Raw genomic sequence first — 24,993 nt, forward strand, 5'->3', positions numbered from 1 at the left:
TACCATGTGTTTTAAGGAGGGGAATGACACAATCAGGCCCGTGTTTTAGGAAGCTATGATTCTTCTGCAGATCTGGAAGCCAGTTAGAAAGTCAATCTGAAAGCAGGAGCAGAGGCAGGAGCAATGGTTAGATGGCTGGTTTTGACAGCCAGGCTGAGCCAAACTGAACAGAAGTGACCAAGGGCTGCTACAGAGGGGGATTTCTGATTCAGAACCTTAGGGCATAGGCCCGGGCCCTAATCTACAGCCTCCACCACTTTTGATCACCTTCAGACCTGAAACATGCAGCTATGTTAAGGACCAGCCTGTGACGAAGTCCCCGTATAGGTGCCCTAGCAGTCTGGGGCCGGTTGCCCCAAAGCTGCAGACCCAGGTTCAGTTTCCGAAAAAAACCAACTAACCCCACTCTGCAAAGTGACCACCTGCAGAGACACACCAAGCTCAAATGCTGATGCCAATGCCTCTCAGCTGTGTCACTCTGAGCACAGTGCTTAACCTCTCTGAGTCTGAATATCCCTACTGAATGTAAAGTGAAAGTGGTGACATTTAAGGTAACAGAAGTGCTGGTGTGGGGATTAAATCAGATAAAGATTATGAATCACCTACTGCAGTGAGAGGCTCAGTAAATGAAAATTCCTTCCTCTTCAGTCCTTTCAGCTTTTCCCTGGCTTCATCTTCCCAAGACCTCTCCAACCCGTTGTTTGCTTGCCAAATAAAAGTTAGTTTGGCTTTATTCTGTTTTTCTGCCAGAAAGAAACAACTGGAGGTTGAGTGGCACAGAGCAGCCAATTTTAGATTTGTGGATGGAAAATTCCTCCTGTTCTTGGGCCTGAAGTCCGAGCCCCCTCTGGACTTCCTCCAGGTGATTTCCCATGGGGACACATTATCTGAGTTCCTTCTGTGCTTCACCCCAAAGAAGGGGTGAAAAACTAGAAGAAATGTCACCCCCATTTTCCTCTAAACTTTAAATCCTTTTCTTTCTCATTCCAACTTAAAAAGACTCAGGGAAATCAGAAGGCAGAGTTCTTTGACCAAGAAGATCATAAAAAGAGGCTTTGTCGAATGGTCACACTTCCACAAACTCCCAAAGAAATCCCCACATTGCTTGGTGTTGGAGGGAAAGAAAATTAACACTTCCCAAGCCTGTTGCTGCTTCCTAAACATTGTTTCATCTGAGCCACACAATTGCCTGGGAAGCCAGGATCACTCCCCCATTTCATGGAAGAGGAAACTGAGTCACTGAGAAAAGTCACATGATCAGGAAGGGGCAGAGAGCTGCAGAGAGTTTTAACCCGTGTCCGTGTGACCAGAGCCCATTGCTGTGTCCTCCCCAGTGCCTGAGATGCTTGGGGAGCCGTGGAGCCGGCCACCCTGTCCCTTCCCTGCTTTGGGCTTCTCATCCCATCTGGCTTGCAAGCTGTGTGTATTTAATTCTCCTCCTCAGAGCTGCCTCTTCACCAGGACAGCACTTAGGGTGTTGTATTATTGTCAACTGTTTGTGGGCATCTCTCCCCCGCTCGCTTCTGAGTGCTTCGAATCAGAGGCTCAGAACCAAGAGGATCTTGAGCTGGTGAATCCGCTCATGTGTTATCTTTCTGGAGCATTTGCATCTCTCACTGGGGAATAAGGAAAGGAAGAGAATTTCAAAACTTCTTAGATATCTTTGTCTGCCTAGGAAAGTGCCTCATGTGTCATAGGCCCTCTATACATATTTGATAAATTATTGAGTGAAAAAATACCTACCACATAGGGTTGTCGTGCAGCTGAAAGGGGCTGACATCTGTAACATCCCTAGAACAATGCTTGGCACGCTGGAGGTGTTGTATGAAGTGTGGACTTGTATGCTGAGTTGTAACTGGGAAGAATACTTATCCAGGAATTAGGAGTTTCATTAACTTGCTATGTGGTACTGAGAAAGTCCTTTCCCCTTTCTGGGCCTGTTTCCTCAGCTGCCGACTGTGTGAAGGCACTAGGTTAGATAACCAGGGTACCTTTTCATTGCTGAATTTTTGTGCATGTTTCATCTCCTCCCTTCACTCCATTCCTTCCCCAAACACACACACATACGCACACATATCAATCTCCACAGTAGCATTCTGCCACCCCTTGGCACTCTCTTTCATTTCCTTGACCAGAAGCTCCGTGAGCTTATTGACCTCTGTTGTCCAAGTTCTCCAGATTTGCCTGCCTTAGTGAAATAGCAATAGTATCCCCTCATATTCATTTTATCAAAAAGCAAGATCTGTTTTGTGGGCCAGGATGTGCTGGTCCTGAATGGAAAGTAGATGTCATTTCCAGCTCATTCACTCCATAAATGAAGGGGTTCTGCTGGCTGCCTTTGCACCAAGATGGAAAGAACATTTATCTTCACAAATGCAGGCAGCACCATGGAAGCAGCCCTGCAAGGGACAGGGGGAAAGCCTTCCATTCCAAAAGGAGCAGCAAGGTTAAAAAAGAAGAATTTCTCCTAGAATAGGAACAAAATCTCACTCCAGGGTCACTTCCTACTCCACAATTCTAGACATAAAGATTCATAGAATTTAAGATCCTAAAGTTGTATGTATGTGTAGTTAGCTGACTCTAAGCTTCTATTAATCCTAAAATATTCTATGATTCCATCATTCAGTATTTTTTTTCTGTAAGACAAGGACCTGGGATCCCATGATTCTCAGATTCTATTGACCCGAGGCAAGGGCTTTTCAACTGATGTGTAGATCAAAAACACCTGGGGGCTTGATAACCCCCCCTGATCTGATAAAAATTCCTGATCTTCCATCTCAGAGATTTTGGTTCAGTCCCTTTGGGATGAGGTCCAAGAATCTGCAGTTTTTTTTAACAAATCCCCCACCCTGGTGGTTTTGAGTAGGAGCAGGCCACTCTTGGACATCAGAGTGTTTAAAGAGCCTGTCATTCTAGATTCTGTAATTCTAAATGTGATTTGAGAATGGTCTTTTGCTTATGATTCAGGTATTCTAGAACTGTGTTATTCTGTTTCCATGCCGAAGGAGAGGATACTAAGGTGTAAAGACTATCTTTCTGAGCTTGGGTTTCACATGAAGGAGGAGAAAAGGACCAAGTGTCATGAGTGGAGGAACATTCTGGAAGGGGAACCTCCTGAGGGCACAGAGCAAACTTTGACTGCTCTAGTTATGCCAGAGAAAGTCCAGTACTCATACTCAAATGAGGAGGTTTTCCAGGGTACATTGGCTGGCTCTGGGGTGACATGAATATCTGGGGTCATCAGGAAGAATTTTTGATGGATAGGGAGGTCTAACCATGCCCCAGAGAGCTGGGGAGACCTCGTTTGGAGGAGGGAAGGCAGAAGTCACAGCAAAGAGCTCAAAAAATAACCAAGCAAGGGAGGAAGGATTTATCACCAAAACATCCTCCCTATGCCGGATGGCGGGGTGACTGCAGACTGGTGTGGCAGACATGAAAATGTACGGTTTCAGGAAAGCTCAAGATGAGGGAGCTAGCTGTGTGGGGATATCCCAGGAAGCTGTGTGGGCTGCAGTGGGACTGCTTTGACATGCTAATGAGTGCCTGGATCTGGGATGGTGAGGATGAGAGGGGTAGGTGGACACAGAGCTGGGGATGGGCTCTGAGTTGGGGGCAGGCTCTGGGACAGAGAAAGGCTCCTCAGGGATTCACACACACACTCCATGTACTTCTAATGAGTCAGGGTTCAGATGGGGAAGCTAGAACCCTTTATCTGAGAAACAAACGTGGAAGGTGGAGAATCCAAAGGTTTCTGCAGCTTCCCAGGTGGGTCAGGAGCTAGCAGGTTGGGTTGCCTTGGGCCATTCTGGTTGAGGAGAATGGTAAAGGAGGGATCAGTCACTCTCAGCAACACATTTAGCCATCTGCCTGCACAGTGGTGATGACACACTCCTGGCCACATATACCCCTCCCTTCTTCCCCACACAATGAGTGACACATGTGCTAGTCCATTGTGATACACTTACATCTGCTCCTTACCACCAATGATGGCACCATTTCTTATTGATGGTAATACCCTATCACCTGTCTCATCACCTGTTGATAGTGACACTTAGACATACACAATTACACAGAAATGGTGAGCTGTCCCCAGAGCCTTTGGGTCTGGCACAGTCTACGTAAACAGTGCCCTCTGTGGTGGTACACTGCCCAACCTGCACAGCCATATGAGATCCCCCTGCCTTACAACCAAACCGTCACTCAGTGCCACTGACATAACCCACTATAACAACCACCCACCTAGCTCTACCCCTGATGGTACACTCACACTGGAGCCACATCACACCAGGAGGGATACACCACAACACACTGAGAGTCACATGGTGACAAGAAGCACAGCTGCCCTACGAGCACCTGGGCCCCTCCACATGGATGCTACCCTCTCCTACCTGCATGGTTCCACACTGGGGGCAAAACACAAATGCACCATTGCACACCAATGGGTTTGCCTTCACACTGTGTCACTCCATGTTGAAGGAGACAGGCCAGGATCCTGACCTCACACCCTAGCAGGGATGGCACCCTAGCCGTTATCAGTGACAAGGAGGGAGGCACTCATTAATAAGCAAGGTGCCCTAGAGCCCTTCCTTGTGCACCACCCCCACAGTTCTGTTTCTGCCCTGGCACCTCAAACCAAGACCAACTCTGCTCCCCCAGGTCAAGCTAGAATGGCAGGATGTGGAGCCAGCATCCGCAGCATTCAGATGTCTCCCTGCACCCACCAGCTCAACTCCCAAATGAGGTCGGGCCCAGCCAGCAAGCTCTTCCTCATCTCCCACGTGGCATCTGAGTGCCCTTTGGACTGAAGCAATTGTAGGGAAGAAATGGGCTGCCTTTTGGACAGGCGACATTCTCAATGATCACCACATTTATGGTCAGTGACAGTTGTCATTCCTCACACACTGTTTCTAAATCCTCACACAAAGTACTGACATTAGCTCTTGTGATTGGCTTCCTTAGTGAACATTCAAGCCATGTACATATCATTTAAAAATCTGTTCCAATCTGGCCCCGTGCCCCAGCCCATGGGGCTCATAAATAAAAGTAGAGATTCAGCACCAGCCAGGGTAAGACACCTTAAGCAGTGCCACATCCATATTTTATCAGATGACTTCTAGAAGCTGTCCACAGAGCAGTCATGGCAAGGACGTGAGGCTGGAGGAAGGGGTGGGCTGGATTAGAGATGCAGGTGATGAAGGAAATGCTGACAACCCACGTGATATGACGACCCCAATCGGGTGTGAATTCATGGCAGGTTTCTTTTTTTTTTTTGGCGGGCCAGTGGGTGGGGGGGTTGTTTTTTACTTTCATAGTGAGAAACTGGAGAACAGGGAAGATGATAAATGTCAATGTAAAAAAATATCTGCAGAGCAAAAGTTACATTTCCATAGACTGTGGGATGTGCCGGCAGAGAAGCAGCCTGGCACAGTCGAAGGACCCTGGAGCCCAGTGTTAGGCAGGCCTGGGGTTGGAATCCCAGCTCTGCTAAAGACTCACTACACATCCCTAAGGCCTTGACTTTCCCGTCTTGAAAATAGGGATTTGTGTGAACTAAAGGAAAGAATGTAATTTATGCAAAGCACCAAAGTGAGCACCTGAGACATTTGAGGGCCCAATGTTTGCTATAATTAGTATTAAAATCATTAGGAAGTACTTAGGATATTTAGCAACTTTTCTGCAGTGACAGTAGAGTATTTGAAAATCATGTCCAGGCTGGTAATAAATACTCAGCTCTGCACCCTCTTTCTTTGACAGAAAGCATCAGTGGCTATTGTGTCATGATTTATCCCTTATCATTCAACAGGATGAAGCCACCCAAACTTGACTGAGCTGTCCTTTTATTCACCAGTAAGATTTTCTGCAGTCAGACTTGATTCATGTCAGCTCATGCAGTTTTTTATAGACTCATAGAAGCTTGGGTTCAAAGGGGTCTTTGGCTGTCACCTGCCACCTAACTGTCATTGTCCCAGGATGAGGAACTCACCAAGTCATGTGAGGCAGTCCATGCTATGGCTGGAGAGCTCCAACTGATAGAAGATTCTTCTTCTTAAAGCTTCTGTCTGCATCCCCTTTACCTTCTCCTAATTCTATTTTCCATACTGATAAAAACAATAGTACTCTTCTTTCTTTGCAATGATCATTTATTCATCCAAGAAGCATTTCCTTAGCACCCACTCTGCCAGGCACTGTGCTAAGTGCTGGAATTACAAATTGAGCAAGACTTGCCAGCCCTCCAAAGGCCAATGTCCCTTCAGCGTTCTCTCCTCCAAGTGAAACATCCTCAAGTCCTTCACTCTTCCCTCATTTGACCTGACATCACCATGAAACCACCCCCTTTTCTTCTAAATATACATGAGCTTGTTAAATTCCATATTAAAGTGTGATGCCCAGAACTGAGCTCAGTATTTTTCTGAAGGATAAGTTGGATCTCTAGCCCAGCTTGGTCAACACCCATGTCAAAGGCACTGTCCACTGCGGAAAAACCCCAGTTGTAACTAGAGTGCTGCCAGCCAGGTCCTGTTCACTGAGGTTCTGTTCTAGAACAACAGGGAAAAGAGAGGAGGGAGGAGAGACAGGGACTGTAACTCTTGAAATGGCCTGGTGTCAGATCTCCCTGCCCAGCATTCCCCTCAGGCGTTAGTGGCAAGTCTAAGTCACTCTGATCAAACACCCTCCCCTTTTGTTCCCCCCATTAGTGTCTGCCTCGGGAAAGGGAAGAGAAATAAAGAGTGAGAATGCTGATGGCCCAATGTAGCACTGAGCAGAGAACTCAGTCATAAAAGAAGGGCCTTCCTTACACCACCCCCCACAGCCTGAAAGGGAAGAACAGACATGAGCTTTACAAGGTGACCTTTCCAGGTGAAAAGGACAGGTCTAGCAATGGCCTCTGACCTGTGGGCCAAGTCTTTGAGGCCTCTGCTGTGGACACGTGTAAAAGAATAGTATCCCTTTGTCGGAACAAAAACCACACCTCCTTCCTCTCCCAACACTGTCCTTCTGCAGCCCATGCCTCTCCCTCCTTGGAAGGAAGCCATCCCCTTAGGGAAGCAGAACCTGTTATGTCTCCACTCTGACATAACCCGGATTGATGCATAATCTCAGGCAAATCTTTCAAAGGCCCCTTCCTCTCCGAAGCCATTTTCTGACACATTGGGCTGGATTAAAGGAAGCATTTTAGAGCCAAAGGATGGCAGGCAGAATAGAGAGCTCATTAGGAGAGAGAAATAAAACAGAAAATGAGTGTGAAAAGAGGAGGGGAGACTAGAGTAGGGGCAGATGTTGTCCTGCCTCTTGGAGGTCCCTTTTTTTCCCCTGAGCATGGGAGAAAGAAATAGCCTTCTGGAATAAAATTTGCCAAAGGATTCCTTATTCTGCACAGGCTATCAGTTCTAGAAGGGGTTGTCAAGCAACTTGCCCAGGGTCCACTGCCATTTCGCAGCAGTCTCCTCCCTCCGAGTCCACGTGAAGGGCTCCTCACCCTCATGATCCATCAATGTTTCTTGAGTGCTTGTGTGGTAGGACATGACGCTGAGGGGCTGCAAAGATGATCTGACCTGACGGCTGTTCTGTCCTGTAGGAACTCAGAGGCCAGAGACACGCAAACTAGGGGAACAGGGGCCTCCGGAACAAAGGTGTGTCTCAGAGCGGCATGAGCCCTTAAGGACTGTGGCTGGTTCTGCCCAGAGGATCATGAATGGCTTTCTTGAGCACGTGTCCTTTGCTTTTGCTTTAAAGAACCTTTGATCCAGCCCCTTACCTCCTTACCTCCCCTGCCCCTCAGCTCACTGAAGCAGCAGGCCTGTGGTCCTGGGAGCTGTGACCAGGCCAGGTGGCTACTGGGGGGGGATTGGGAGGAGGGTGTCTTCGAGGGGGAGGGCAGCAAAAGGGGAAGGAGAAGGGGGAGTGGAAAGAGAAGAGAGGGGGGTGGGAATCAATAGGAAAGGGAGAGGGGAAGAGGAAGAGAGGGGGACAGGAAAAGAGGGAAGGGGGGAGAGAGAGAAGAGGAGGGGGTGGAGAGAGAGAGATTTGAATTTCCCATCTGGAAGGGGAACGGCAGCACGTCAGGGCCTGGCTGAGGGGCGTGATTGGAGGGCGCCTCTGGCAGCCGCCCGCGGCAGCAGCCACGGCCCCAGCTCGCCCGGTGGAGTTGCACGAGGCGGCGGCGGGAGCTGGAAGGGCCGAAGGGACCGCCTCGCTGAGTCCGCCCGGAGCCCTGCGGTGTGGCTCAGACGCTTGCGGGGATCCCAGGTTGGTGCTGACCACGGGCAGTGAGGGCGGAGCCGGGCTGTGGGCAACAGGGTCCCGGCTCTCGCCTCCAGGCCGCAGGACAGCCCAGAAGGCTGAGTTGTACGGCTTTCTGGGGGACAGCTCCCCAAGACTGCCGGGGCACCGGAATGGGTGGCTGCGCGGCGGCGGCAGGGACCCTGCGGGGCGCGCCCGCCGTGGTGCTGAAAGGACAGCACGGAGAAGCGAGCAGGTGGAGGGAAGGGAGTGAAGCAGGGGCAAACTGGGAAGGAGGGGTGGGCCCCGAGCCGGAGACCCCTCCGGGCAGAAGCCCGAGACAGCCTGGCTCCCGGGGAACCAGGACCGCCCCGAGGGAGGCGGAAGACTCAAGTCTGAACCTAGAGCAGAACTTCGAGCTCGCGGGGATGGGGGTGGGCAGACGTCGATCTAAGCTACTTTGGGCTGTGGTTAACCTGGAGCCCGCCAGGGCCCCCTTCGCCCTGGAGTTGGAGGCCGCCCCCGAGGGGTAGAGTGCAGGCTCCCGGAGTGAGTCAGAGGGGGGCGGGCCGACCGGGGGTGCAGGGGAGGAGACCCTAAACGTCGGTTGAGGGTGGAGGGCTAAGGGGGACTATGTGTCCTCGGAGGAGGAGGAGCCGAGGTTTGGGGAGCACAAGTCCGCCGCCTGGGGTCTTTAGTCATGATGCCCCCTCCCCCATCAAAGTTTGAGACGGGCTGGGTCTTGGGGTTGGAGCTAAGTGCTGGGGGAAGGGCGCCCTCAGTGACCAACCGGGAGCTCCGGGACTGAGCTGCTGGCAGTGCTGGTGTCCGCGGGGGGCCGGCCGAGGGGCGCCTGAATTCCTGTCCTTTCTATGCGGGAAGAACGCGAAGGCCCCGCCACATCCGCCTTTCTGCGGAGCCGGTTCCCTACGCCCTCCCATCCTCCACGGTCCCTTCCCCTCCCCCAGGGGCGTAGGGTGAGGTGGGTGGGGGTAGAGGGACATCTCGGTCTCTGCCACCGCCATTAGCGTAGGTCCCCTGCAGAAAGCAAAGGAGTGTTGAATAGAGTTGCGGTGAATATAGCCCGGACTTAAGCCAGAAAAACAGGCACAAGGACAAACACTGCAGGTGCCCGAGTCTGCCTGTCAGATGGCGGGGCCCAGTCCCGAAAACCGCCTGGGGCTCAGACGTCGGAGCCTGAGGAAGTGCCTTGTTGCCTTAGGGCTGGGATGGGCTGAGAGAGAGTCGGGGAGGGAGGCTGAAGACATATCCCGGACGCCGGGCGCGCGGAAGGCACGGAAACCTGGTGCTGCAGCAGCACCCCTCCCCCTCTCCGACTCCCCTCCCCCAGCCCAGCGTCCCCACCACCACCACCACCACCACCCCCTTCCCGCGCGCAGGGTAGACTAAGGTCTCCCACAGAACCACCAAGGAGCGCCTCCTGGCGGTCTGACCAAAATCTCAGCTGTATGCAACCTGCCGGACTCAGCATCTTACAGGCACAGGGCAAAATATCTACACGCACGCCCGTACACTCACTCACGCAGACTCACATGATGCCTAAGTTGAGAGTTAGACACACAGGATCATACTTGGAATGCATACACTCTCTCACATACTTTCCTGCACACACCGTTAAATTCAACCCATCGAATATGTCCTAAGGCTCTACCATGGACAAGAAGATAGGAGAAATTCAGAGTTCAGAGGGATCAGGAAGGGAAAGACATAGCTGGACAGAGTATCCAAGCTGAAGGCAGGCACGGCTGCCTTAGAAAGTACCATGGGTCTCAGAAAAGGAAGCCACCATCACATCTCACCAAGGAAATACCAGAAATGTCATGGAGGGAGTGATGTTTGACAAGGACCGTTGAAAATTAATCCTGCTGCTGCTGCTGATGTTGATGATGATGATGGTGACGATAGCTAATATGTCCTGAGCACCTACTATGTGCAAAGTGGACTGAGCACTTTATTTGCATCAACTTACTTAATGCTCACAACATGCCTTGGGCATAGGTATTGTCTCCATTTTACAGGTCAGAAAAAATTAAGTCATTTGCTCAAGGTCACTTAGTAAGAAGTAAGGATGAGAAGTGGTAGAGATGATGTTAAGAGGTTCCCAGGCTATGGAAGTAGGATGAACAAATTCTCAGTGGTTTTCAGAAAGAAAATGTGTTAAGGTCAAGCTGAAGCAGAGCCACATGTGCAAGGTATGGGAAATGAATGGCAAACAGGTGCTAGAGCTCGCAGGACTTGAAGGTCAGTACAGGACTCTGGTATCTTTAACAAGGCAATGGGGAGCCATTGCAGGGTGTGTTTGCCTGAGCATGCCTGTTAGGAAGATTAATTCAGAAGGCCGTGTGGAGGATGGTTGAGAGCTAGGGAAGGGACAGATTTAGAGGTTATGCATAAATCCAGAACCTCACGTCCCTGAACCAAGGCATTAGCAGCTTCAGGAGAAGAGGGTATGGATACAGGGAGAATTGTGAAGCTGCAGTCTGCGAACTCTCCCTCAGCACTGCATCTCAATCGTCAATCATAACTTACCTATCTATTCCTTGTGTGGTCTTTTGTCCAGTGTCAGCCTCCCCAGTTGACTGAATGCTGGGAGACCAAATGCTGAATACTCTTGTTCCCTGCCATAGTCAAGGGCTGGCAGAGCCAGTGCTCAAAGAATATTTGTAGTGTGAGGGAGGGAGGAAATGACTGAATGAGTGAATGAATGACTTAAGAATTCGCTGACTCTGGGGTTTTCAGTCGAGGGAATTGGAACAAGACATGCTGGAGGAAAAGATGGTTGGGTCAGGGAGATAAGAATGAGAATAATCTTTGGACAGATTGAATTTGAAATTCTCTATGTCCAATATGCAGAAGAGTTAAATGTACAGGTTTGGAGAGAGAGAGGGAGATCTGTGACTAAAGAAAAGCATAAATCAATAGGGTCAGGTGAGATTCCCAAGGGAGACAGTGAGGGCCTGTGGGAGGGGGAGAGATGGCCTGGGGAACATCTACATTTTAAAGGAAAGGAGTCAGCAAAGGAGAGAGAGAAGGCCTGTCTGAGAAGTGGGATGAAGACCACAGGAGTGCTGTGTCATGGAATTCAGGAGATTCAATAAGAAAGCTGAAAAAGGGGGGCAGGGTAGGCGGTCATCATCAGCATCCTACCCTACAGAGGGATGGAGGAGGAGGAAGGCTATGGAAACACTCCAGTTACAAGGCCTCTAGTGACTCTGACTGTGGCAGTTTCTGTAGCAGTGCAAAGGCTGCCCATCTCTGATCTCACAGAACCAAAGGGCTTGATGGGGACCTGAAGAAATGGTGACACCAAGTGGAGATTCGTTCATCACAAAGTTAGAGGGCAGAGATTAAGGGAAAAGTGGAGTTCAGGGCAGGAGTTGGAGAAGGAAGGGGCTAGAAGAGACCTATGGAGAAGAGATTGAAAATGGGGAGAGGCAGTGATGAATGGAGCAAGGAGGAGGTCTGAGAGGAAGTCCGGAGCACAGGCAGGATTAACTTCAGCAAGGAGGAGGCGCTTTTCCTTAGGAGCTAGGAGGTTGCAGGAGTTCACACTAGCTGGCTTTAACCATTTTGATCATGACAATAGCCACCATTTATTGAGCCCCCGGCATGTGCTGAACACATTCCATTGGGTATTTCTAACCCTTTGAAGTGGTATTATAATCCTCACTGTATAAAGAAGACTGGAGACTCAGAGAGGTTAACCCATGTTTGCCAAATGAATGCAGGGAGGCAGAGGAGTCTGGTGAAGGAGATGGTTTGGCGATCAAAAGATAGCATGCTTGATCTGAGTGGTGCCCATGGGACATCCAGGGGAAGGTGTCCCAGAGGAAAGTGAATGTATTTCTTGACTTATTACCTATCTCACACTCTCTGTCTCTCTCTGTCTCTCTCTCTCTCTCTTTCTCTCATACAAACACACACCACACACACCCCAGAATGTATGAGGGGAGGACTTTGTCTTATTCATTATTATATCCCCAGTGCCTAACACACTGCCTGGCACATAGTAGATGCTTAGTTAATACTTATTAAATGAATGAACACAAGACATCTGGGTGTCATTAAGACCCCGAGAAAGGATGAGTTTCCTAAGGAACGTTTAGAGAGAGAAAGGAGGCGGGGGCTGAGGTCAGAGTCCTGGAAAACACACTTAAGAGGTGAGAGGAAGAAGAGAGCCAGCAAAGCAGGAGAGGGGAGGGTAGAGGAGGGCAGAGGGAGTAGCAGGAGAGGGGAGAGAGCAGTAGGTGAGGAAGAGAAGAGAGAACGGAGCCACAGACCCCAGAGAGGAGAGGGGTTTAAGAATACAGCGGGGTAGCCAGCAGTTCAAATGCTCCAACAGAAGGGCTGAGAAAAGGGCCCCAAAGGTCATCTGGTCCAGAGAGAGACTTGCCTGGGCAGCCAGTTAGGGCTGAGGCTGCACCTAAAGCCCAGGTGCCCTGTTCACCACTCTGAAACATCTCAAATTAGAGTCCTGCCTCCTCCACCACCACCTGGCAATTCCTTGAGCTGCATGTAAACACAGAAGAGGAACCCAGTAGTTCCTGAAATCATTTGGTTATTAAATTGTACATTTCCTTTCTTAGAAACACAGTCTGTTTACAGTGTTTTGAATCAAATGGAAACGATTGACTGAGCTGAGCCTCCTTCAAACTCAGAAGTCTGGGTCAGAGTGGGTTCTCTTGCATTTCCTGGAAATCCTGTTCCTTTTTGGTGTGTCCTCATAAATGTGCAGTTAGCAATGGCTAACATTACACACCAGGCACTTGACCAGTATCTCCTCTTCTCCTTCAAACATCAATATATGAGCAGGCTTAATACTCCCCTGTTTGCAGGGAACAAACCAAGCTTTCCCCGGGGGCCACAGCCAGTGAGTATTGGAGCCAGGACTTCCAACCAGGTGGTATGATCGTGTACAAGTCCTCAAATAAACCCCAGGACCCCATTATGGAAAGATCTCAGTCTGCTGATATGTTTTCTCATTTTGAAGGATTTGAGAGGAATCCATAACCAACCAGCCAGGGACCTTGAACTCAACCTGGTTGCAATATCTGGCCTGGCTTCTCTGCCACCATTTCTCAAGACCCCTTTCCTTCTCAGCAAGTCATAAACACTCCAAAGCTGTGTGGGATGCAAGGCCTTCATGAGTAGACCTAAGCTCACTTGACCGTCAAGCCACATCACAGTTTGGGTAGCTCGTGGCTGTCCCCATCCATCCCCTCAAAGGGGATTTGTACTGGCTTTGCCTATGAGAGAACCAGTGAAACTGAATGGCTAAAATAGAAAGGAAATCTCTAAGAGTTGGAGGATCAGGGTTCAAAGTCTCAGGAGTATGGGAGGAACAGGGTAAGAAGGAGGCTGAGGGTGGAGGGGGAGGCTGCAGGCTTTCTACCCCTCTCCCATCAGTATTGGAATAGTTTCATTTTTATGTATTTTCCATATTGATATTCCCATTAAGATTTTAGAGAGAAACCTTCTGAGGCAAAAAAATAATAAAAAACATAATAAAAACTGAAAGTTGGTGATTTAGGGAGACAAGAAGGAGGACTAACATAAGCTGAGTGCTTACGAGGCCCATGCTTGGCACTTTAAAGGCCCTAAGCCCTGAGAAGATTATCATGCTGCCAACAACCCCTCATGTGTAATCCAAAATAAAAATCAATATCAAGCTATAAAACACACAACCTACACGTACACTGCAGTAAAAATATTTTATTTCTCCATTTGTCTAATTTCAGAAGTCTGGAAACGTTCACCCACACTGGCTATTATTTTTTCACTGGCCTCTGATTTGCTGGGGCCCTAAGCACATTCCACCTTGTGGTTGATCCAGGGGCGGAGGCTGGAAATCTCTCTCCAGTCCCCACAGTAACCCTGGGAAGGGAGGCACTGCCATTTCTATCTCACAGAGGAGGAAATGGGACTTCAAGGAGGTTCAGGAACTGTCTAAAAGTCACATGGCAAATAAGGAATGAGGGTGGCATTAGAACCCAGCTCTGCCTGCCTCCAAATTCCAACACTTGCGTTCTTTCCAACACTCCTGGCTTCAGTCAAATTAAAGCAATATGGTCAAGATGAAGGCTTTTAAGTTGGGATCAGAAGCTTTTTGGCAGCACAGATGTGCCTGGCACATAGCAATGCTCAGGAAATAGCCCCTTTCCATCTTTCTGCTAGCTACCAGGCCATTGGGTCTTAGCCTCGGATTGATGGTGCCGGATGCCTGAGCCAGGGTGAAGCCATCGTCTGTCTAACTCTGCCCCCAAACCCCTCTTTTGCAGGTGAGCACATCCCCCTGGGCCCGGCCTGCCAGGAGAACTGCATGCAAATTCGGCTGCAGGCGTAGGGCACACTCTCCAGAGCCGGCAGCATGGACTTCGTCATGAAGCAGGCCCTCGGAGGTAGGCCCCAGCCCCCTGCCCCGAACCCCGACCGAGGTCCCCGCCCCGGGGGAGGCCCTCAGTGCACCAACCCCTCTGTCCCCAGCCCTGTGCCGCTGACCCCGCCCTCTGCCTCCCCAATCCACTCCCCGTAGGGGCCACCAAGGATATGGGGAAGATGCTGGGGGGAGAGGAGGAGAAGGACCCAGACGCGCAAAAGAAGGAGGAGGAGCGGCAGGAGGCGCTGCGGCAGCAGGAGGAGGAGCGTAAAGCCAAGCACGCACGCATGGAGGCCGAGCGCGAGAAGGTTCGGCAGCAGATCCGAGACAAGGTCAGCGCCGCCCACCGCCAGAGTGATTCGGGCACCCCAAACCCCGGCCCCGGGCTCCCCCGAATCCCGGCTTTCCCCTTACACCTCGCGCTTTCCGAGCCTCACTCCTCCCATCAGAAGAAAGCTGCTCACAGGAGCGCCTCCCTCAGAAGATCAAAGGGTCGCTGGGGGGCTTAGGTAAGATAACGCACATACTAAGCGCCCCCTGATGTTTGATGCTGTGGGTCCGCAGTCTAGTGCCGAAACCCTGAGACCAAACATGTTTGGGATCCAGCATGTGGGAGTTTTGGAAAGCGCCCTAGTGCCCTGAAGCACTGGTTACTGTTGGGCACCCAGTGGGCCTGCAGCTGCCACCCTCAGCCACACACTTCAGTATGTGTCTGCTGGCATCACTGGGATGAGCCAAGACTGTAAGTATCCTTCCTTCAGTCTAAATCAAGCTCTGTCACCAAAATTGACTCCAAATATATGAGACAACTTTCAGTTTTCAGATCTTGAGGGATTTCAAAAGAGCAGAGAGGTTATTAGGAGCAGGTATTAATTTTACAGGAAACCCGATGCACAGTCTTTCTGTGTTGAGCACCTGCTGAGGGCTGGCAGAATCCCGCAAAGATGACAAGATCCCCGTTTTACAGCTGGGAGGACTGAGGCTTGGGCAGTTCTCAGGAGCGGCCCACCCCGGTCTGCAAGGCCTTGAGAGCCAGCCCCCTGCTTCCCCGATTCCCGCTCACCTCTGCCCTCCCTGTCCCCAGTACGGGCTGAAGAAGAAGGAGGAGAAGGAGGCTGAGGAGAAGGCGGCCCTGGAGCAGCCCTGCGAGGGGAGCCTGACCCGGCCCAAGAAGGCCATCCCTGCGGGCTGCGGGGACGAGGAGGAGGAGGAGGAGGACAGCATCCTGGACACGGTGCTCAAGTACCTGCCTGGGCCGCTGCAGGACATGTTCAAGAAGTGACCACGCCTCCTGCCCTGTCCCCGCTCCAACGGTTACTTTTTTTTTTTTTTTTTTTTGGTTCTTTTCTTTTTGATCAGTTCAGTCTCAGTTCTGAAAGGGAAAACCTCAGTTGATCTCTGCCCCACTTCCCTGGCCAGGGGCCCCTCCCACTCACACCCCCTTCACCCCAGAGCACCCAGCCCTCCTCTTCCAAGTTGCTTGGAAAAGGGAAGAGAGCTTTCACCCCCAGCAGGGGGTGTTGAGCACAGTGAGAGAGGCACTCGGAACCCTTCCAGAAGCCTGAGGTCTGTGCTAGTGAGGTGACCCCCATACATTCCTTCATGCACCCCACTGCCAGGAGGACCACTGTCCCCAGCCAGCTAAAGTAATGACACATTCCAGCCCTGCCCAGCATGCTGACCTTTGGCCTCTGGCCCCCAAGGGCCTCTGGGTCAGGGCAGGGGCATTGAGTAGCCTGGCTCTGAGCAAGGGAGTCAGGCTAAGCCTGCCCTGTGAGGGCCTAGCCTGAGAGGGCTTGCTGTGCTCTGGCTGGGCCGGGGTCTGGGCAGGAGGCTGGGGCTCTCCTTCCCTCTCCCCATGACACCCAGCGTGGAAGCACCCCTCCTCCAACCCCACCCTAAGAGGGGTAGCCCCTACTAAGACAGTCCCTCCAAATGGATCCTCTTTGGACTTTAACTCATCTGTGGAGAGGCCCCAGGGTAAGGCAGCCTCCTTGTCCTCCCCATTCCGCTTAGGTCCTGGGACCCCACTGCCAGGTTGGACCCAGCTTGCCCAGCCAAGGGGCTGCCCAGGCCCCCCAGAAAATACTCGGAGCCATTGGGCAGCAATGGCCCATGCCATGGGGTCCTCTCCCCCCCATGTGCGGCCAAACTGCCCCCATTCCTATCCACCCCTCTTCCCCACCCTGTCCTGTCCATGTGCTTCCAGGGCCCCATGGTCCCCAGGAAGACCCTTCCTGGCCAAAGCCCCAAGCCTTTGGAAAGAAGCCAGTTCCCACAGACAGAAGACATCTGTCCATGCATCTCATTGGCCAAGAACAAACTCTCCTCTGGGATGTGTAAGGCTGGCATTTGTTCCCCCCACCACCAACACACACCAAATTGTCAAGGCCTTCTGCTCAGTCAGTTGTGTGAGAACTGGGGGGCCATGGAGCAAACGAAAGGCAAGTGTGTGTCCATGCACACATGAGTGTGCCTAGCAGAGACTGCATCAGCAATTGTGTGTCCAGAGGTTGTACATGTAGGTGTATGGTTAGGATGTGTGTTTATCTTCAGACTGTGTGTGTATGTCAGTCATCCCATCTGTGTGTTAGAGACTGTGTATGTTAGGCAGCCTTATGTGTGTGCTTGTTTGAGGTGGTATGTATGAGCTGAACTTGTGTTATATGTGTGTGTTAGCTATCTCATGTGTGGTAAGGATTGCATGTTTTAGCTTGTATCTACGTGTGATTTCAAAACAGCATGCATGACAGGAGTGGTGGAGAGGTGTTAGATGTTGAGAAGTGTGTGCCAAGACTGTTGTGTGCATGTGTGTGGCTCTGGGAAGGTAGTGATACAGAGGGTATGTGCCTGGGGAGAAAGAACATGGGTAACATGTCCCCTCTGGGCATTGGTCATAGGTGGCCACATCCAACAGGAGAACTTGTTCTTGGCCTAGAGTCCTCCCGCCCTTGAGGGGTTCCTGCCCAAGGTCCTCAGAAGTCCACTGGGACAGATCTGGGCAGTGCCCCAAGAAGCCATGCTGGGCCCCTACTAGGGCCCACCCCAAAAGCAGGGGCCAGGGAAGGGGCGACTTGCCTGCCCTCAAAGCCCCTGCCCCATCGGCCCCAGTTTGCATTTTGCAGGTTTTCCATTTTAGTGGATTTATGCTTTTATTTCAGAGAGAGACATGTGTCTTCTCTGTCCGTTTCCAATAGTTAAAGCCATATCAGTTAGACTGCAATACTTTAAAGACGAGACAAAACAATCCACATGTCTAGGGAACCAGAAAAATTTCCTGGTCTGTCCCTTCTCTGGGGAGCCAGGTCTCAGCAGCTCTGGCCCCCTGGACTTGCCCTTCTCCCCCGCCGCCTCCCCTGTGCCCTTGTGTCCTGCCCCCAGAGGTCTGTGTCTGTGATGGGGAGCCACCTTGCACCCCTGTTGTCTGCTTGTCTGTTTTTGTCTGTTATCCTGGGCAGGATGGTCATTCTTAGAGCCCTGGGGTCCTGATGCAGAGACAGGCAAGGCCCAGTCAAGGGGTCCCAGGCCTCCCCAAGGGGTCCCTCACACTCCCCTGAGTGTGAGCCCCACCTGGACACAAGTGTTCAGAAAGGTCTCCCCCTTGACAGTGGCCTACAGAACTCAAAGGTGGTGCCAGGGCACAGAGAATGCCAAGTTGGCAGGGAAGACTGAGGCCCAGGGAACTTCAGATGAGCAGGGGAACCTAGCCATGCAAGATATCCCATGTGGGCCTGAGGGACCCCAGACCCGCAGAGAACATCCCTGGTGGTCTCCATAGCCCCTCTACACCACCAGAGTGGACTCAAGGTTTTTGCCATATGAGAGGACCCTCCAGGCTGGCTTAGTCTGGTGCACATCCTGGACTCCTCCAGTCTGCTCCAAGCAGCAGGACTGGAGGTCTCCCGGAGGCAGGAGCAGGGGGAGAATTTCAGCCTGGGGCCCACCTTGGTCACTGCCAAGTGATCACTCTCAGGTCCAGCAAACACGATGACTGTCATTCCTGACACACACTTGACTGGAGAGACGTTAATGTGTGGCCCAGAGAGAATGTCATGTGCGCCACACTCATGGCAGAGGGCAGGAGGCAGGAGGCAAAATATCTATGGGGTGCTCTAGCAGGAAAGGGATGTTCAGATGCTGCACCTGGGGCAGCAGGTGTGTGGGGCCCATTGGATGGGAGGAGGATGAGTGTGTCACACAGATGGGGCACTGCATATAACACACTTAGGAGGCGGGGACAGGGAGGGAGAGGCCTCATAATTCAAAACACACATACAATGTACAAGGGTGACATCCCAAGCTAGGGAAATAGGAAGGAGCAATCATTTGTACAGGGATGAAAACAAGGGAAATGCAGGGGAGTATGCACCTCCAGGTGGGGGCACATGTGCTTGCCACAGAAGGCCACCACCGTGCTTCTGTGCCAGAGAGAAGGGAAACGGCTTTGCTGGAGCTCCCAAGCTGGGTGCTGGTAGTGGGCCAGGATTTCCACACCTCGGTGGCCTCTGTTCCAGGTCCAGGAGCTCCTGGAAGGGTTTCTTTGGGTCTCCAAAAGCAAGCAGAAGTCAAGAGACCTTCCCAGGTGTGTGTGTGCATGCGTGCGTGTATGTAGAGGAAAGAGAAGTATTTCAGCCCAGGCCCTTCTCAGGTGGGACAGCTGATAGGCAAAGCAGCCATCCAAAGGCTTGTGGCTAGAGGACAGTTGGGCAGACCCGCAGCACCCAGTTGGCAGAGTTCCCCACCCACCCAACGGCTCCATCCTTTTAGGGTTCTGCTGGCCCTTGACTGAACGGGCTGGAAGGCAGACTGGCTCAGATGAGGGCATGTACCCCAGGCCTGAGGACATGCCTCCCTACATATGCCCTGCTCCCCTCCACACTGCTGTTGCCCACCCTCTTCACTGGGGAGAGAATGATGCTCGTGCTGGGCCTGGGCCAGGGCTGTGGGGGTCCTAGTGAGACCCAGGTTAGGAAGACCATCCTGCTCACTGGGGGAATCCCTTTCCCACATCTGTGCTGTGTCCTTGTTGCTCTGCTTCCTTTAAATGTGTCAGTGCCTGGGGGGAGGGGAGAGGTATCCCCTCATGCCCCTGAACCTGACCAAAAGCCATGGCTGTTGCTCCCCCCTTTGTATGATGCAGATGCTAAGATGTACCAAACCAACCATGACAACAAAGAAAAGACCTTGTACAGCAGCTCTCAGTCTGTCTGTCCTCTTCTGTCCGTCAGCACTGCCAGGGCTACATGAGGTGAGGGGGGCCAACACACAGAGCTCAAGAGGCCACAGGAAACCTTCACTGTTAGACTCACTTCAGGCGAGGACACTGTGCAAATGACCCCAGAAACCAACGGAGGCCAAGTCAGTGCTGATCCCAGAGATGCAGGGCCGCTCGCCTCCTGCCCTTCAAAGTCAACTGTACAGCCAATGCCAGGAGCCAGTGTCTAGCTGGGTCACAGCATGCCACACCCCATCTCTAGCCATCTTTTACCCCAGGATCCAGGGGTGGTGTGCTGACATGCAGCTAAGGTGCGTGGTGGGCAGAGGTCTGTCACTGACCATCCTGCCAACCCTGGTGGAACCCCTGCTCCAGGAGGGGTACGGGGACACAGCATACCACCCACTGTGGCTCCTAGACCTTGATGCTTCCCAGACAGACCTTGTTAAAGAGTCAGGACCAGACCAGAACCTCCCTCCGCCCTCGGCTGCCCCCAACCATCGCCCTGCTTTTAAGCCAGGCCTCATCTCCTGCCCTCTCATCTAGACATCACCCATTCCCACACACTGACCTCCTAGCCTCTACAGCTTTCCCTCCCTGCCATCCCACCCCACCTAGTCACTTCACCATGTCAATCCCTGTCCATTGCCTTTCAGTGGCCTACAGGATAGCATCTGCCTACAGGGTAACATCAAAATTGTCAAAGTGACCCCATGTGATATGACCTACTGGGTTAGACCCACACCCAGCTTCATGCTCCAAGTGCGCGCAGCCCGCTCATATACCATGCTGTTCCATGTTGGCATATTCCGTTCCCTCTGCCCTCCCTGGTGTGCTCCTCTAACTATTCAAGGTCCAGCTCAGATGTCACCTGCTGTGTGAAGCCCACACCACGCAGCCCCATCCCCTCCTGCAGCGGACTTCTCTGCTGTGCGCACAACACAGAGCGCTGCAGCCATATGCTCAGACAGCGCTGGGCTTGCTGGTAGATTCTGTGACCCAGCAGAGTGATCTTGAACAAGCCACTTAACCCCTTCTGAGTGTTTGCTCACAAGTAAAATGGGATAATAATAATTGTTCCGGCCTCCACAGTTGTTGTGAGGTAAATGGGGTCCTGCACACACACTCTTAGCACCACGTGCCAAGCACTCAATGAATGGCACTTGGCAAATTCCCCTGTAATTTATGTCACTGCTTATGTCTCTTTTGTTAACTTGGGAGCTTACAGAAGGCAGGGCTAGCTGGTGCCCCAAGGCCTCCCAGCACCCACCAGAGAGTCTAGCCTGCAGTGGGTACTCAGAAACCCAATGCCAACTCTGGGCCCAAGTGGTCCATCTCTATCTCCTCTTCCTGGACAGCAGGGGGAGGGGAACAGAACCTGACTCCTCCCTCTTCTGTGCTCTAACATCACCCCTCCTGCCTTTCTCCCATATCTGCCCAACTCTGGGATAGCACACTAATGGAGAGCAGGTCCCCTGGACTCTCAGAGTCGGGGCAGCTCAGTGTTCACTGGGAGGCTGTATTAGTTATCTACTGCTGCATAATAAATTACCACAAACTTACTGGCTTAAAACAATACATGTTTATTACCTCACAATTTCTATGGATCAGAAATCCAGGCTGTGCTGGGTGCTCTGCATTAAGACCTCTCACCAGGCTGCGGGTCAAGGAGAAGACTAGGGCTGGGGTCTCAGCTGAAGGCTCAGATGGGCACTTCCAAGATCATGTAGCTGTTGGCAAGATTCAGTTCCTATTGGACTGAGGGCCTCAGTCCCTGGCTGGCTGTTGGCCAGAGGCTGTTCTCTGTTCCCTGCCACGTGGTCCTCTCCATTAGGGCAACTCACGACATGCCAGCTTTCTTCATCACAGCGTGTTAGCCAAGAAGGCAATAGAGAGCATCTGCTAGGAAGATGGAAGCCAAAATGGTAGGTGACCTGATCGTGGAAGTGACATCCCATCACCTTTGCTATATTATATTGGTGAGAAATCACAGACCTGCCCACACTCACAGGGAGATTATACAAAGGTGTGAATACTAGGACAGGGGTCATTGCAGCTTCTTGGAGTCTGCTCCCCATAGAAGCTGAGGCGATTCCGCCTTGCCTACCAGGAAGCAGGAGGGAAGCAGGGCCTCAGAGGAGCCAGACACAAACCTCTTCAGCTACAGGGTCCCGTGGTGGGGGAAGCATGTCAGAGCAGGGCAGGGGCCAATGATGGGCTCCCCTAGGGCTTCTACAAGACTGAGGCTATTCCCAGAGGCAGGTTCTGGGCTTTGAGGGCTTCAAAGAATTGAGATTGGAGAGAAAGGGAACATGAGGGCTTCTCTGGAAGTCCACCTATGTGCTCTCCACAGGCCACTTCCTCCCACAACCCAGGTCCCTCCTCAGTAAACCCAGCCCCAGATGCTTCTCCTCTGCCCTCCACCTCTCCTTTCTACTCAGTGGCAGGAAATTCCAGCATCCTCTCACTTTCAGTCCTGAAGGTCTTTTCCTCACAGTGTTACTTCTCTCAGTTAAAGAGCACTTACTGAGTGTCTGCTAGTTGCTAGGCATTGTACTAGACCCCAGGAACACACATCACACAGCCCCTTCCACTAGGAATCTACCCACTAATGGAGGAGACAGGCAGAGAAGCAGACAACTTAGCCACCATAACATGTGCAGTGATACAGGCAAACCCAGGGTGCATGGAGAAGGCTCCCTGGAGGAGGTGACATCTGAGATGAGCCTTAAACAAGAAGAAGTCAACCCGATGGAGAAGGAGGGCACCCCAGGCAGAGGGGCTGGCATGAGCAAAGGTATAGAGGAGACAAAAGTAGCCAGACATGGGTGGTAGGAGCTGGGAGGAGAGAAGCAGGGGATGTCTGCAGCTTACTGAGTTCTTGATGAAAACCTGAGAGCCTGGGATGTCAACCAGAGCTCCAGGCAATGAAGTTGGGCTCTACCTGTAGGCAAAGGGGAGCCAAGGAAGGGTCTTGAGCAGAGGAGTGATATGATCAGATGTGCAGACTGGGGACGACCATGAGGGCTGAGAGGAGGATGAACGGGGAGTCCAGGGAGGAGCTGGTGCAATGTCAAGGTTGGAGATGGTGAGGCCTGACCTCAGTCAGCGGCAAAGGGCCTGGAAGAAGTAGGCAGACTAGAAGGCTACATAGGGGGCAAATTGTCAGGACTTGAGGACTGGGGGCGGGGAGCACAGAGGAGGGAGGAGTCCGGGTCAGTGTCTGACTCCATCATGGGTGGCCCCATTCTTCATGATCTGGAACACTGGCGGGAGACAGGTTTGGAGAAAAATAAGGAGTTTGGTTTGGGGCTTCTTGGCTTGCGGCACTTGGGCAGAATCCAGTGGGCAGTCTGCTCTCCACACAGAGGGACAAGAGAAGCAGAGAATGCACTTTGCATGGGCTTAGCCACTAAGTGAGCCAATGTCTTAACAATTTTCTTCACCACAGGGTTCAAAGCACAAGAAATGAAGAAATCTGAACTGGGAGGAGGATTTAAGTCAAATCTATTCTCCCATGCAACCCAGGAGTCCCTCCTGTGGTGTCTTTGGTAGAGGACACTCTCGGCTTGCATTCCCCACAGGGTCAGGTAGCTCATTACAGTCAGACAGGTCCCTTCCTTCTCCTAAACCTAAAGTTGCCAGGAGGCAGGGGGTTAATGAAGCCTCCTCCAGCATCTCTTTAACTGACTGCAAAGTTCTGCTTCCAGACCACTCGCTTAGCACTTGTAATTAATTGGGACTTCTTGCCTGGTCTGAGAGATGATTCGATACCCCCCAAGGACAATGTTTTCTCAGCTGGGATCCTCCAGCTGGAGCTGTCTCTACGCACTAGCCTCTCCACAGGCACTGGCCTGGATGAATGCAGGTTCCAGCCTTGCCTTCCTCTCTGTGTGAGCTCAGGCAGGCCCTTCCCACTCCAGGCACAGAGCCAGCACCTGGTACATGCTCAGTGGGTGGGGTGAGAGCTGGCATTAACACCTCCTCGGACTACAGGCCCAGGGCATCACCCCATCCGAGGGCAGGCCCAGTGGTCTCCAGCTCTCAGCCTCATCAACTGCCCTCTGCTCGCAGAGAGGCAATTGGCATGACTCTGTCTACAGGAGGGTCAAAATAGCCCACCTTAAAGTACATAAGGTGGGAGGAAACAGGAGGGAGAGCAAGGAAGCCTCCACTTACTAAGCTCCTGCTACATGTCAGACATAAAGGCTGCTGCTTTAAAGGCACCTCCTCTGCTCATCCTGACAGGAATCTGTGAACTCAGAATTATGCCCATTTTACATATGAGAACACTGAGACTCAGAAGTACAGGCATATAATGGGAATGAACATAAGCTTTGGTTTTCAGACAAAACTAGCTTTGAATCCTGATTATGTCTGGCCTTTGCCATATGACTCTATGAAGCTTGGTTTCCTTATATATTTTTAAAAATGAGTATAATAATACCTAACACCCATCCCCCTCCCACCACAAAGGGTCATTGAGGGAATTACATAAAATAATGTCTGTAGATCCCCTAATACAGTGCCCGGCACATAGCAGGTACTTAAATAATGACAGTCATTACTACAAAATGCTACTTTTACTATGGTAAGACAGATGAAGACAAGAAGACGAGAATAGGAAAGATGGGAGAAGTGGAAAGGATAAGGAGAAGAACTAATTTCAATAAAAATCCTTAAGTCAACCAAATAGTAAATTGGGAACTTTGATTTAAAACCAAATCTGTCTCATGTCTTTTTACTATAATACAAGACAAGGTAAGAGGTAAGGATCACCAGTGAGAAGGACAAAAGGAAATAATTGCCCCTTCCAGGAAGCTCTCTTGAGCTCAAAAGAAATTGAGCAATATTTCTTAACAATGTATTAGCTATCATCACTACATAAAAACTACCCAAAATTCAGTGGATTAAAGCAATAAATGTCTATTTTCTCTCACAGTTTCTGTGAGAATTCTGGAGCGGCTTACTGGGTAGTTCTGGACTGGGGTCCCTCATGAAAGTCAATCAAGATGTTGGCTGGGGCTGCAGTCTCATCTGAAGACTTGGCTGGGGCTGGAGACCCTCCTCCAAAATGCTTAGTCACCCTGCTGGCCAGCTGGCGCTAGCTGTGGAAGGAGGCTGCCTTTACAGGAGGGCCTTTCCAAAAGGCTTCTTGTGT

At 51.5% G+C, this 24,993-nt stretch overlaps 1 protein-coding gene across 3 annotated transcripts in view; it reads left to right on the plus strand.

Moving 5' to 3' along the window:
• CPLX2 (complexin 2) overlaps positions 1–19,811 on the plus strand; it is an 88,085-nt gene extending 68,274 nt beyond the window's left edge. The window contains exons 1-4 of one of the 3 annotated variants that reach the window (XM_017660976.3): positions 7,540–7,631; positions 14,520–14,639; positions 14,774–14,949; positions 15,702–19,811. In XM_017660976.3, the coding sequence (XP_017516465.1) occupies positions 14,609–14,639; positions 14,774–14,949; positions 15,702–15,899 (405 nt within the window). In that variant the 5' untranslated portion in view covers positions 7,540–7,631; positions 14,520–14,608 and the 3' untranslated portion in view covers positions 15,900–19,811. Of the gene's footprint in view, positions 1–7,539; positions 7,632–8,030; positions 8,248–14,519; positions 14,640–14,773; positions 14,950–15,701 lie in introns of those variants that run through there. The other 2 variants (XM_017660975.3, XM_017660974.3) reach the window with 2 other exon arrangements.
• Positions 19,812–24,993: the final 5,182 nt, after the last annotated feature.

Source organism: Manis javanica, chromosome 1 (genome assembly GCF_040802235.1).
Source record: "Manis javanica isolate MJ-LG chromosome 1, MJ_LKY, whole genome shotgun sequence".
NCBI classification, from domain to species: Eukaryota; Metazoa; Chordata; class Mammalia; order Pholidota; family Manidae; genus Manis; species Manis javanica.